Source organism: Eurosta solidaginis, chromosome 2 (genome assembly GCF_040869045.1).
Source record: "Eurosta solidaginis isolate ZX-2024a chromosome 2, ASM4086904v1, whole genome shotgun sequence".
In the NCBI taxonomy this organism is placed as follows: domain Eukaryota; kingdom Metazoa; phylum Arthropoda; class Insecta; order Diptera; family Tephritidae; genus Eurosta; species Eurosta solidaginis.
In genome coordinates, this window is record NC_090320.1 from 47,057,718 (window position 1) to 47,073,249 (window position 15,532).

The 15,532-nt window shown below is 35.8% G+C and overlaps 1 protein-coding gene across 2 annotated transcripts in view; it reads left to right on the top strand.

The window, feature by feature from the left end:
• LOC137239672 (probable phospholipid-transporting ATPase IIB) overlaps positions 1-15,532 on the top strand; it is a 145,472-nt gene that overhangs the window by 112,174 nt on the left and 17,766 nt on the right. Inside the window, exon 1 of one of the 2 annotated variants that reach the window (XM_067765236.1) lies at positions 10,966-11,390. The exons of the other annotated variant lie outside the window; for it this stretch is intronic. Within the exon in view, the coding sequence (XP_067621337.1) occupies positions 11,293-11,390 (98 nt within the window). The 5' untranslated portion in view covers positions 10,966-11,292. Of the gene's footprint in view, positions 1-10,965; positions 11,391-15,532 lie in introns of those variants that run through there. 2 annotated transcript variants of the gene reach the window in all.

Here is a 15,532-nt window from a genome sequence, read left to right on the forward strand (position 1 = left end):
CAGGCGCAATTACTCTTGGTCATAAAAAATATATAACGGATCTATTAAACCGGTATGGTATGTCCGAATGTAAGGCTGTAGTGACACCGTTAAATGCTGGGTTCCAAGTCAGCTGTGATGATGCAAAATGTAGACGCGTTGATAAAAGGGAATACCAATCGCTTTTCGGTGCGTTGATGTACTTGGCAATATCAACCCGACCGGATATTCTGCATTCGGTCTGTAAACTGTCGCAAAAGAATACCGATCCACATTCTGAGCACGAAGCAGGGGCTAAACATGTGTTACGCTACTTGCAAGGTACGAGCGATTTTAAACTACATTAGCGAAAATCAGGTCAGCCCATTGAATGCTACGTCGACGCTGATTGGGGCGCTGATGTTGGCGACAGGAAGTCTTATACAGGCAGTGCATTTTATGCTGCCGGTGCAGTATTCTCGTGGGAATCGAAAAAACAAAACGTCGTTGCCTTAAGTAGCACTGAAGCTGAATATGTGGCGCTTTCTACAGCTGCAAAGGAGGCAGTACATTTAAGAATGCTTCTTCCTGAAATGGGTTTTCCTATTAATAACCCAACCCTAATTTATAGCGATAATCAGAGTGCTTTACATCTAGTTAAAAATCCGGTTTATCATTCTAGAAGTAAGCATATAGCTTTAAAGTTTCATCATGTTAGGGATTTGTATAAGTCAGGTGAGATAAGTCTAAATTACATTTGTACTGAAGATATGGTATCTGACATTTTAACCAAAAACCTTCAAAAGGTAAAGCATTGCAAATTTAGAACCGAAATGGGTTTGTATTAGTCAGATAGACAATATATACTTATAATATGTACATGTTGAGGAGGAGTGTTGGTAATAAGAATTGTTAGGCAACATGATATATTCACCGCTACTGTTATTTTTCTTTTGCAATGTCATTCTTATTGATAAAGCTTTTATGCTTTTATGCTATGCAAATAATCATATATGTAACTTTTTCCTTTTTGTCATTGTCAAATATACTCTCGTGGACTTAAGTTGTAAGTCGTGTCGTTTTGTCTTATTATATCGGTAATACTGTGCACGTAAGTTCTCTATACCTCTGATATAATGGAATCAATAAAATATTGATAAACGACCAACTATATACTCAGGAGAATAAAATAGCCCAGTCCCTCAATAACTATTTCATTGACAGCAATAGTCGAAATCAGCTCGAATATTCCAGTTAATAACAATAACGTAGCATTTTCGGCTGTTGAAAGTAGCACTCTTACTTTCAAATTTCAGAAGGTATCTGCAAGCGATATACTAGAAATAGTAAGTAAATTCAAAAATAAAATAGGAGGGAAAAAACTTATAACTGAAGGAGTCATAAGGGCTCTATAACATACACGGGATACTTTTATACTCAAATTGTAAATGAAAGTCTAGACAAAGGGGTAGTTCCTAACCTATAGAAAACTTCAATTGTGGTACTAATAGAGAAAGTTAAGAATACTATAAGAGCTGATGAGATAAGACCTATTAACACGTTAGCGTGTGAGGAGAAGATACTGGAAACTGTAGTTAAAAACCAGCTAGTGAAGTACCTAGATGATAATAAAGTTATTATACCGCAGCAATCAGGCTTTCGGAAAAAAACATTCTTATGAAAGTGCCTTGAACCTTGTTTTAGCTAACTGGAAAGAAGATCTGAGCAGAAATAAACATATAATAGCTGTATTCCTAGACTTAAAACGTGCTTTTGAGACTATTGATAAAAATTTATTGCTAAAAAAAACTTTATAGCATAGGTGTCACTGAAACGGAGCTAAAATGGTTCCAAGACTATCATGAAGAGAAGTCAAAGAACTGTAATTGGATCATCCCTGTCTGAAAAAAGAGAGGTGCCTGTTGGACTTCCGCAAGGGTCTGTCCTGGCACCTATATTGTTTAATATCTATATTAATGATATAACCAATTCTCTAAAGAACTGTGATATTACACTTTTTGCTGATGATACATTGTTGATGCTTAGTGGAGATAATATCACTGAAATATATATAAAATTACAAGAAGACTTAAATAGAGTATATGATTGGTTATGCTCGAATAGATTGAGACTCAATATAAGCAAAACAAAATTTATGGTTATTTCAAGAAGGAATTTTCAAAACAATGAGTTACCACTTCTAAATATAAACAACGAAGCTATTGACAAAGTCAGTACTATCAAGTACTTAGGAATCAAAATCGATGATAAACTCAACTTTATTGAGCACATCGATTACACGGTTGGGAAAATAGCCAAAAAGATATATTTGATGCAAGTACTTAAGTAGACGGTACAAGGTAATGGTTTAGAGATCGATAATCGAACCTCACTTCATATATTGTCCAATATTATTCTTCATTTTGAGAGATAGCTAGCATAGCTCGGTTTTGTTGCTATTGCAATTTATTCTTAGGAAACGCTATGACACACCTATCAGAGATATGCTCGCCACTCTAAATTGGCTAAGCATTAAACAGGTACTGTTTTATCATAAAAAAAAAAAATAAATGTAAGGCGCGATATCCTCCGAAGAGATCTAAGGCCGAGCTTCTCTTCCAATTTGCGTCGTGCTCCTCTTGATTTTCCCTACAAATTTGCCGGACGGGACCTACATGATTTTATGCCGACTCCGAACGGCATCTGCAAGGCAGATGAGTTTTCACTGAGAGCTTTTCATGGCAGAAATACGCCCGGAGCGCTTGGCAAACACTGCCGAGGGGCGACCCCGCTTAGAAAAATTTTCTTCTAATTGAAAAACTGTTGAAACTTGAAAATGTTTTATCATACGATGAATTTTATTACAAACATAATAGAAGGCAACTTGCCTGAATATTTGAAAAGTAACATAAAATATGTAAGAAATGTTCATTCCATAAATACAAGAAGAAGAAATGATTTTACTCTACCTGCTTATAGAACAGAAGCAGACAAATGTAATTTGTACTATAAAGGATTAAAATTCTACAATGAATTACCAAATTATGTTAAATCTAGTAAAATAAGGGAATTTAAACACAAACTTTCGAATCATCAATAGCATTGCATACATCCCGATTACTCTACGCTGGCACTAGGAATCTTTCCCACTTATGAAAAAGTAGCCGAAGCTCATACTGTAATGCATCACTCATCCTAGTAAGTGCATCGCCGTTCAGATGTTGCCTTTGCACTTTAAATACGTTAACAGCGTCAGATACAACTGGCAAAATCCTTGTATTGGTGTCATTCGTCTGCTACCCATCCTTCACTCCATTTGTGCAGTCAATAGATGCAGATAAATTAATTTAATTAGGTTATATATTAATTACTATATATAGGTATAAGCTAGGCTTAGTATAAGCTGTAAGAAATAAATAAATTAAATTATATACCTCGAGACCCTAGTCACCCAGGGGTATGAAAATTACCCTCTGCTAAAGCACTCATCTACAGCTTTCATTTGATATCCATATTCTATAAGCACATTCTAGGGGTACCCGGGTCCACGTTTTGGCCTATATCTCGAGACCCTAGTCACCCAGGGGTATGAAAATTACCCTCTAATAAAGCACTCATCAACAGCTTTCATTTGATATCCACCTTCTATAAACACATTCTAGGGGTGCCCGGGTCCACGTTTTGACCTAAAAAAATCATAACTCAAGAATGGCTAAACCGATTTGGGATTTCAAAATCAAATAACGATCATCTCTCCTTCCTGTATCTTTCTTAAAAATTTCATGGCAATATTTCTATCCGTTCTCGAGTTATGGAGTGACAATCAAAATGTACACTTCTTTTTATATATATAGAAGAAAGATGAGAAGTAAAAATATAAAGGTGGAGCGCAATTGATTGACTAATAATATCTCCCTTCCTACCGACTTTCTAATTCAAGTAATTTTTCGCTGATTTTTGTCCATTTATATAAAGGGAGTGCCTAAAATTTTTTTTATGTTATTTTTATTCAAATTAAAGTTACGCAAACACAAAGCAGTCGACTGTTGAGTATAAAAGAAAGAATATATAATTGAACGGATGGACGCTTAATCGTTTAAACTGTTTTGACCATCGCTTCTTCGCTTGGTTAACTGGCGCCAATTGGTAAAGCCAAGACAATGTAAATCGTTTTCCACCTGGTCTTTCTAGCGGAGTGAAGGCCGCCCATTTCCTCTGCTTTCATATGCGGACTCCGACAAAATTACTTGCTTAGCGGGACATCATCTTTCATTCAAAATTTTTCGCACAATACGCTTGCCAGGACCTTATTTGCGACTAGCAGGGTACCCGACGTTGTTCGGGATGCGTATTTATATTAAAGTGGCCCTTATTTTTATTTTTATTTTATTTAGTGTATGTGTACGACAACCAATCGCATACCTACCAAAGCATCGCAGTACACACGAAAACTTTGCGCCACCTGTCAGCGAATAGATAAATCGAATTGCACCAAAAGGTTTGAGTCCCTGATTAACGCGTATAAAAGGTTTAAAATCTTAGTTAAAAGTATTTCATATTGTAGGTAAATTTATAGATTTTGGAGCAAATACATTTTGACAGATAACTCAGTTATCGATTAATTTATCGAAATATCACAAAATTCAAATGAAATCTGTGACCTTCCTCTATTGTTTGATGCCCATATTGTACGCATATTTAGAGGTTTTAGGTAACCTCATTTTAACCGATTATCGTAATATGGCAGCGTGAAATATTTTTTTTGGGTACGCCACTGTATCCATGAATTTGATTTTTAATTTATATGAAATTGAAAAAAAACTTTGCAAAGGCATTCTTTGATATTTGTTTGGCAACTAAATGCATTTTCCTTCGTTTTCAAAAAAAAAAAAAATCCTTACACGTAGCTTAATTATAGCTTAAACAACTATATCTTTTTTGTTTCTCACGCGATTTTAATGAAATAAGTTCTAGATTCCCTTCTGGATTACAGGCTATCCATCTGTGAAAGTCTCATAAAAATCCATTCGTTAGTTTCCGTCTATGTTAGTTGTTCAGTCTATGTGAGGTCCTCATGGACCGGCCAGTTCAACCTACCTACCTTCCGAGATTATCGATATCATACAGACAAACAGACAAAAGTGGTGCCGATGGATTCTACGACATTCCAAACGTCAAGTACACTCATTTTTTTTTTTAGAAATCTTGGATGTACAGACACGATTTTCTAGAGATTTATTATAGTATAGATATTAAAAGGGCTGGTTCTGCGATAGTTAGTTAAGTTTGCAGAATCCGTCTTCTTGTAGACCGAGCCAAGAACACTCAGATTCCAGTAGTCAAGCATGCACCCGTCTGACCATGTTTTTCAAAGAAGCTGATACATGCGCTTTACCAACGCCCTCTCGCTTAGCGCCCGTGGCCTTGTTGTTTTTTAATCTGATTATTGTCTTATTTCTATTTTGATTTCGTAATAAATGGTTGGACGGACATTAAACCCCATTATCATCGACTGAGGGATCGGGTTCATTATCAATATGTGGTACATCACTGTCTCCATTTAGGGGGAGCAGAGAAGTATTCGCTCCATAATGTAAGTACTCTCTGGACATCGGTTACAAGATCTCCGTTTTTGTTCTCACAGGAATGCACTTAAAACCTTCCGTTTGCCGCCGAAATGTTTGGGAAAATTTGCGGGCGTTGTTCCTGGTGGCTAGCAGCTCAAGCTCCACGCTGTACACTAAAAGAAGATAGTGGGTAAAATCAACCTAATATGGGTCAGTCCAACCGATATGTGTGGCAATTGTTGTCCACGTTGTTGTTGTAGCGATAAAGACACTTTCAAAAGATTTTGGGGAGTGTTATCGATGTTGATGGTCCTTTGCCGGATATAGATCCTTTACGTTCCGGTAACAAGCACCATTAAGGTACATACCCGACTATCTCGGAAACGATTTAATATGAGCACATTGAACAATGAAAATGCATTAACCAGACGAGAAACTTCGATATGTGGCGTCCATGGCTATTTCGAAGAATTTTCCCATTGATCTGCAAACTTGACCATATAGTTCAGAGCATCGCGGAAAAATCACGAAATATTCCGCAGGAGGTGGCGTACGGATCGATATAATTAGCTTTGGAGCTACACGATCGACTTCGAAGAGGCTGGAACGTGGAGAGAGATATAAGGAGAGGATGGCGACATCGATAGAAAGAAAGAAGCAGAGGGTGTGGTAAAGGGTATGGCGTATGGAGAGGGGGAATCGGAGCGAGAGCGAAATCGAGAAAGAGAGGTTTGAGAGTACAGTAAGAAAAAGCGAGAATAAGTAGAAGTTAGAGATAGTATAAGAGTAGAGTATATCATGACCGATAACTAATAATAGACCTAATACAGCAGCGAACAAAAAATAGCAGTGGTCATATGTTTTTTTAAATTTTGTGAACTTTTTTATTTTCAATGTTCAAAAAAAAAAATTCTTTGTAACTGAAACTATGGTCGTTTTTTTGTAAGGCTTCAAATATTTATCTGCTTGCTTAGAAATAAACTTCAATTGAAAAGCGAAAACAAATTAGATTATATGTTTTTGTTTTCCAATTGAAATTTCTTTCTAAGCAAGCAGATTTAGAAAAAACCGCATTATGTAAAGCAATCTCCAAAACGTTTTCGAAAAAATTCTAATATTCGACATAAACTTCAAACTTTTCATTTTGGGTTCTGTAAATTTTTATGAGCAAAAAAGTACATGTTATAGGTCTCCAAAAACTCGGCAATCTTTTTTCGGAAGAGTCTTTCATATTTTCTTCCTTATAAAAAAATTTTTTCACAGGAAAATCTTAAGCACGCTTCGGAGGAAATTGCCAAAAATCAATGCGAATTTTTGAGAGGCCTTTAACGAAAAAAAAAAAACAAAAAACAATAATCGAGCTCGACATAAAAAATTCGAAAAAGGTTTTTTAGACTTGTTTGCATCCTTTCAGTAACAAAATGCAGAAAATTTTTTTCTTAAAATATCGAAACAAAAAAACGAAAAATTTAATTGACGAGGTTTGAAAAAAATGTCCACTGCTATTTTTCCGTTCGCTGCTGTTAACACTGATGTGGCAGCAACGCGCCGCGTTTTATCTATTATCCGATATTAATGAAAATTCTTTTTAATTAACTGCTCCTGTTCTACTCGTTGCCAAGATTTTAATTTTTGTAGGCGTATACGCATAACTCGTCTAAATGCTTTTGTAAATAAACAAAAAATTTTAATTATAAAATTATGAAACGTTGAATTGAAACCTCACATTTGTACAGACAATTCGCTGCTGATTAAAAAAGTATTTCATTTGGAGAACAGATTTGTGAGGCGACATGGTGTGTACATATGTAGGGTGTCACCTCACTCTACACTGACGGGTGCAATATTGAACTAAGGTGCCGGTGCAGGGACCTTCTCCGGGCAGCTAAAATCCAAACTCTCCATCCGTCTTTTAAACTTAACCAGTCTCTTCCAAATAGAACTACTAAGAATAGAAAGCGCATCTTGCTTTCTGTTGGAGAATTCTGTAATCGTTCGAGATGTATACATGTACTCAGACAGTCAAACAGTGCTCATGACTTTGAATTCAACACATGCATCCTCTCCCAGGCCGTCGATAACTGTAAGAAGGTGCTGCAAAATGCAGCAAACTTAGCAACCGTTATACTTATATGGCTACCGGGTCACGGGAATATAGACGGCAATAAAAAAGCCGATGAACTAGCTAAGACCGGTGCATCGTCTAATATCACTGAGACAGCCGTGGTGCACCGACCACTCTCATAAAAAAAGAGAAATACTTACCTATCTGAAGAAAATCGTTGTTCGTCTGCGAGTGTCCAGTGCTGGTGGATAGCAGGTACCGTATTCTAGGCAGTTTTATATAAAAGATTTTTAAAAGGGTCGTGGACGAATAAAATAAGCTATATCTTTGCAAAAAAGAGCTTTATATCAATGGTATTTCATTTCCCAAGTGGATTTATAATAATAAATAGGAAAAACTTCAAATTTAAAAAAATGGGCGTGGCACCGCCCCTTTTATGACTAAGCAATTTTCTATGTTTCGGAAGCCATTACTCGAAGAAAAATTAGTTCAGAATAAAACCATATGTATATGTATTATTGCGCAGCCTTGTAACACCATCAAGCACACAAAACAAACAACAACATCATTTCAAGCGTACAGCTGGGTATGTAATGTTCGGTTTCACCCGAACTTAGATTTCCTTACTTGTTTTAGACTAACTTACTATAAAATATGAGAATGCAAAGAAAAAATCAAATTTGTCTCACAATATAATCTATTGGAATTTGTTGGTGATTTGTTTACAAAGTGATTTTCGCGCATCACAAAAGAATGAAAATTATGTTATCTTCACGCTAATTTGAATTATTGTAATTCGCTTATGTTTTGCACAAGATATAAATCTTTATACAAAAGAGTGTGTGCGAGTATGTATTTCCACCCTGCGGACCAGCTGTGTGAGCAAGGTACTAACCCTCCTAAAGACGCCGCTAGCACCGAAGAAGTAAATATATGTGCACGAGAAACTCTCTTCCATTTTGTTTCCTGCTACTTTTAAATTTTTCCTATAAATACACTCGGAGTGCTCTTCAAACCAATGCCGAAGGGCAACGTTGCTTAGAAAACCTCTTTTTAAGGATTTTTATCTTGCCTTGCCCGGCTCTTGGTGTACCCAGGACCTTTGGCGTGGTAGGCGAATCCCTACAACCACATCTCGGCGGTTTAGTATACCTAATAAGTAATGTAACAAATTTTTGAGCCACACTCCAACTGATGAGAAATCATTTCCTACCGCCTTTTACCCGTATCTTTTCAATTTTATATTTTCTTCAGCAGACTTCCTTTTCACTCTAAGCGCTCGTTCTTGGAATTGCCCAGGAAGTTCCTGCTTTGCTGCGACTTCTGACAAATTCGCATTTTTCGTCATTCTTTGGTTTATATACAAAATGGTTTCGGTATTGTGCCATCTTCAGTACCACTTCTCGTTCTCGTTATTTTAATTCTATTAAACCGACTTAGTTCCTACTCACGATAAGGGTCCTATCTGTCGATTATATAAATAGCTCAAAAGGCATCTTCGATGACCGTAACACTGTTTATGCCTCGGATTTAGCGAAAGAAAGAACAACCGCTGCCTGTTGTTGTTGTTGTAGCAGTGCCTCTTCGCCATCTCTTTGAATACGTTGTTGGTTTCCAAAACCTTTTATATTATTAAAACAAAACTAAACCTGACGAATTGTCTTTATTGCCAACTGGGGTTATGCTCTATGTCCATATTTTGTCGATGCACACATTTCTCCGTTCGGAGGGTAGCCCGTGGTACTTCCTCATAGTGATGTTGTAAAACAAATATCTATGTTGTTGTTATAAAAGCAAAAACATTCCACGGCGGTTTAGATGGTATGGTCTGATACAAACACCCTCTGGTACTAGCTCGACCAGACCTAAGAAGAAAATTTTTGGACCCTCCAACCTTCGGGTCTTTGGATTTTAATAGCTTCAAAGTCTGCCGTCGATCACAACATGGTCAATTTTGTTTCGCGTTCTTCGAACAGAAAAAAATTCAAAAGTTTGGGAGATACATATAAACTAACGCTGCAATCTGGTGAAATAATATGCAGATGACTATATATCGGTTTTCGTCGGGCTCAATCAGTTTTATCCAATTGGAAGATGTCATATATGGGAGGCGAAATTATTCGGCTATCAGACCGAAAATCCTTTTCCTGTCAATAAAATCGCCAAGCAAGCTTTCAATGTCATGGCGAGACAATTCTCTTATGCCTTCCGCGTTTTCTACTCTTCCGCCTGCGCGTGGTCGCGAGAATATGTTAAAAAACCTCCGTCTATGTTTCCCCGAAAGATTATGACATTGTTATAGCCCCAGGGGGCTATTGCTTTTAGAATACTCCCGCAGTAAGGCTTTTCTGCTGTAAGAGGCGACGCCAATGTGACGTTCGAACAAGATCTACATTTTGACGAGCATGTATCCACAATTGTACCTAAAATTAATAGCCGTAACAAAATCCTCAAATCTCTTCTTGCCCCTTGCATGGATTGCATACACAACGCTTTAAATCAATAGTGTATTTTAGTGGCCTCCTACGACAGCCATAAGCCCCCGAACACGCTGCGGTATTTGTGAGTAGTCGCACCTAATGGATGGGGCGAAGCACTGCTATAACAAAACCGACTAAAATTCAACGGTCCGCAGCTTCTAAGTCCCTAAGTCTAAATCTCTTATGATCTTTTGTGGAGTATTTTGGGGATTATGTGCAGTCCTTTTCCTCACCTGCTATTAAACAGGATTCGACAATTAGGTTAGAGAAGCTTTAATTCGCTCTGAAAACCTGGCTGTAATCTATTTATTTTACTGCGTCCATTGGCATATTCCTTCATACCGGCTTTTTACTACACCTCACAACTAATTTGCTCACTGGTCGTATATTTTTTTTTACTTCCATAAGCTTAAATTTTGTTTGACGAGAAAGTCGTGCACCGCCCTTTTCTCTTCGTAAAAAATTGAAACGCAAGCGGATATGCGCGAAAAAACGGCGATATACTTACTGTGTTATTAAATGACCACCGAATACCGATAGTCAGCTCAAGGGTTAATTGCATTCTGCAAATGTGTTCTCTCAACAGCTGTTTTTGTTAGGAAAAACAAAAGAAATCAACATTGGCAAAAATAGAGAACAAAACAACGAAACGAAATGTATGTTAAAGATGTATCAAAGACGAAGATCCACTAAATGACAAGAAAACAAACGATGTAAAAGCAGTGCTGCCACAACAAGAATATCCAGCCAAACATCAGCCGCGCTACTCACACGTCAGCGTAGTATATTGAATGCACGTTGAACCAATCATTTCATCACACTCGCACGTATGCACTTCACCATTTGACTTATCGATTTTAATTGAATGTGTTTGTATGTGCGCTCTAGTGTGGTGAATTTAATTTTTCCTTCACGGCAGACAATTCGCAAAAAACAAATTGCACTAAGCAAATTTCTTGTTATTGACTTTATCATTGATAAAATAAGTGTAAAAATTGTTAAAAATATAAAAAAATATTGCGCAAATATTTAAATATAGCAATTTGCTGTTTAAATGGAAATGTAACTGTGTAAAGTGTAGATTTGTGATATTTTCACAAACAAATTGTCCCAAGTGGTGTGTTATAATAGAAGAGAATAAAAAAAAAAAAAACGTTTTGCTACAACTGCGTCGTAAACTGGAATTGCAAAAGTGTATTCGTTTAAATTAACAAATTTTATAATGGATGATGCCTCGCAAAGTTCAGCAACTACGCCGATGGCAGTTCGAGAAAACATTCCGTTAATAAATCGTCCCAGACGACGTTGGTATTTATTCAGGTGAATCATCGCAGATGCTTGTAAAACGCATTTTTCTACGTTTTTTTTATGATTTTATGTACATATATCACTTTAATTTACTATGCATTCCATAGTATGGAGTCTAGAATTCTTCCACAACCTGAAAAGATTAGAACGCTGATTAGAAAATCCTTTTCTATAAAATGGTGACAAATACAATGTGCGTGTGTGCAATGTGGCGCTTGAGCGTTTGGTTGTGTGCTGCTCCACAAAAAAATCATGGTTGCATGCCAGTCAACTGCAGCTTTCGCTATATGTAACTCAATAACATGTATTTGCGGTGAAACGGTGGGTTTTCCAGATAAACATGCCTTTTAGAGAAAGCCAAGCTGCCAAAGTCTTCATACAAATTGAAATTTTTGCATCTGCCGTAAAGTATTTTTCATATTTATATGTAGATCTGGTATGTTCCGATAACGAGGACCATTAAAAGCCATCCCAGAACATCTCGGGACGATTTAATTTGACCACATTAAACCTTCCAGGCCATTCAGCCCTTACCCCCTAGTTCCATGAGGAAGGTGAGGTTGACTATTGGGTTGCGGAAGCTGTGAATTGTGTTTATCAAACCTTATATCCCATATGGTGCTAGCACTAGATCTTATCAGATATATATCCCGAAAAAGACTACACATATCCATAATACACACCATAACCCTTGTGTAGTGTTTTTGCAGCTACAGAAAAAATAAGATCATTAGGAAAACAGGATATGTATGGGGATATTTATTATTTTTTTATTAACATATATATTCATCCCGACACAACAATTTAAAAAAAATTATTTAACAGTGATAGTAAAAGTTTGTGACGTTTGTTTTTTCGTTGCTGTAGTAAACTCAAAACACTCAATTAAAGTATATGCGGGTGTTAAATATACGGGCAGCCCTTTGCCATATATCAATTTGATATGGCTGTCGTAAGAGGCGACTGAACCACACAAGGCACGTATAGAGTAAAAGTTACGCTTCCCAAGGCAGTCGGTTCTATGTACCGGAGCGATTTTTCCCGACCAAGGACTGTAGTTTCAGTGTAACCCCATTTAATTTGTTGCGTCCTAACCCCTGTCTAAAAGTTACCGGAGAGTATTGGATTCACATCCGGCAGTGGAATGCTGATATCCTTTATTATCCAATAAACCTTTAGAAATTGGCTTGCTGTTACAAAAACAGCGTCATCAGCCATCGACTTGCATTGGCATATTTGCCACAACTTCGCTCTACCTAATTGATTTGACCACGGCTTGGTCTAAATAAATGAAGAGTTTTATCTACTATAGTAACCAGATTGAAGATAAACAAGTGACACATATCTCCTTGGGGAAAAAATACTTGGCGCGAATTACCTCCGAGGAGATTAAGAACGAGTTTCTTTTCAATCATGCTCCTTTTTATTTTACCTACAAATTGGCCGGATGGGACTTATGTATATGTTTTATTCCGACTCTGAACGCCAGCTGCAAAGCAAATGAATTTTCACTTAGAAATGCACTTGGGAGTGTTTGCCAAACCAATGCCGATATGTGACCCCTAATTGGAAAGAACTTCTTTCTAAACTAAAGCTAGAACTTTCGCTTTGGTAGAACATTTTTCTAAACTAATGCTAGTACCCTTTCTTTGGTAGGTTGAGCACCGATTTGACTAACTGACCCTTGAAAGTGTCACCAACGTCTTGAAGGCTTATTCACTTTTTTAACATGGCAGACTGTGCTTCTGTGTTATCTGTTGCATAGTAAAATAAAGGAGTCAGCAATACAATATAACTAAGAGTACCGCTACCTCTCTCCTGGAGGAATGTTATCAAAACCGCGTGTATATCATTGCCTTAAGCGAAGAAAAAACTTGTACCTTGCTGGGTTGAAATAGGCATCCTATAAAACGTTCTTCAGATAATATTGAGTTGACTGTCGCAGATGTACGGATCCGCCCGGCTTCGGAAACGTGCAAAACAACCAATAATAAAAGAACGTTTCGGATTTTCATGCAGATGCTTGAATAGTGTCGACACCTCAGTGAGACCTTTTGATTGGTAACACTTGTATACATTTTGAATACATTTTCAAATTCGATTACATTTATAAGAAGTAAAAAACGTAGCTCGGAAAATGTGAGCACAACAGCTAATATTGTATGAACACAGCAGGTTTGCTGCATTTTTTCTAAAATAAAATTTCAATTACCACAGCTGTTCATAACGTTTCCCATATACATAGTAGTTAGATTGTCTTTGTTTGCTCGAAACTAAATTTCTGCAGATGGCAGGAAACTGACTCTTAATATATTCTCTCAAGCTCAGCATTTATTGCTTTTGTATATATTATTTTACCAACACATCCGCCATACTACCATGACATCATATCATATTGAGAGTTTATAATTTCAATGACTGCTTTTTAAAGCTCAAAGTTTTCAGTTCAAGCGAGTCAATTATTTACAATTTATTAGTAGAGCTTGTTTTGCTTTGCTGGTTGTTGGCTTTGTTTTTGTGCATTGTTTTTATAATTGTTGATGTTCGACTTGATTTTATGATTGCTCGGTTAGTAGGCAATTCATCATACACGGAGGGTGGTTAGTATTAAAGTAAAGTACATTAATAAATGTATGGGCCATTCCATGTAAAAATACCAATTCGAAAATCCATGCAAAATTTACTGGTTATAATTTATGGCGGTGGTGAGAGGTGTCAAAAGATGCATTTTCCGAAAAACCGAAAAATGACGCCGGACGGCTCCGAAACAATGTTGGGATCCATAGTATTTTTGCGCAGAACACCTTTCTGCATTGACGGCTGCTAAATGCAAATTTTTAGAGTTGACAGAGTTGAAATTTTTCTTCTCCGCCTTCAAACCTCTGTTTATGAGATCAAGAGGCATTTTTGGATGTGTTTTAGCAGCAAATCTCAAAGGCTTAAAATTTTCTTTATAATTTTAATATTTTTGAATTTTATTTCGAGTCTAAATTTTTGTAATGTTTCTATAAGTTATGTATTTAATAATCACACAAACAAAAAAGTGATAATTTTTTTGTTATTTACAAAATTTTAAAAATATTGCCAATTTCCGATTCAAAGAAACTTAAACTTTTTTCTCAAGCATAACTCTAAACTAATTTTTGTCATTAAACATATGACTTCAATTAATGGTCGTATTGACTTGGAATACTCCTTTAAGTGTGTATGTTTACATACATACATATGTACACAAATGTGTATATTTTCTTTATTATATTATAAAGCAAATTTTTTTTGCTCTGAATCGCTGCACAATCTGTCTTTTGCAATAGTTCATCGGCACAATATGTTTTCCTTGCAAAATGTTGTTGCACTATTGCGCTGCTTCATTGATTTTGTGCAATTATAATATTTTTTTTTTACTCATTACTTACATATTTGTGATTCTATTGTAATTTCATGCAAATTTCTTTGCTATTTTTCATAATTGACTGAAAAGTTTTTTTGCATTTAAATAGTGGTTTTGTGGATATTTATTTATATTGTTTCTAGGTATTCATTTTCATAGGTATTCTTTTACGTCATTTCACACATTCGTGTTATTTAGCATTATTTGTTTTAAATTCGGGGCCTTAACCCGCTATTGAGCAGATGTATATTTGATACATCTAATTTATACTGCGAACTATACTTTTTATTATATCGGTGTCCTTTTGGCAGGAGTATTTTAAGGTTGTATTTAAAAAAAAAAATCCCTATTCGCACGGAAAACAAATTTTCTGTTTTTTTTATTTTATTTATTTTTTTGCTGTTTCATAAACGTTTCTAACTAAAAATTAATATTTACAAAATTAAAAAATATATAAACCAAAAAAATATTTAACATTTATAAAAAGTAAAAAAAAAAAACATTTAAAAGGAACTATTAAGATATGTTAACAGAAATTTTGAAGCAATCAAATATGAAAAAAAAAAATTATATTTAGATGAAAAAATAAATTGTATTTACTTGCATATTAAAAAGAAACAGAAAAAAAAATAAAAAATACTAAATAGAAAACTTAAAAAATAAAAACCAAATAAGAAAAATATTAAGAAAAAGCAATAAAAACAAGAAACAACAAACAATACTAAATTAAATGCAAAAAAAAATAATTTGCCAGTTAATAAAA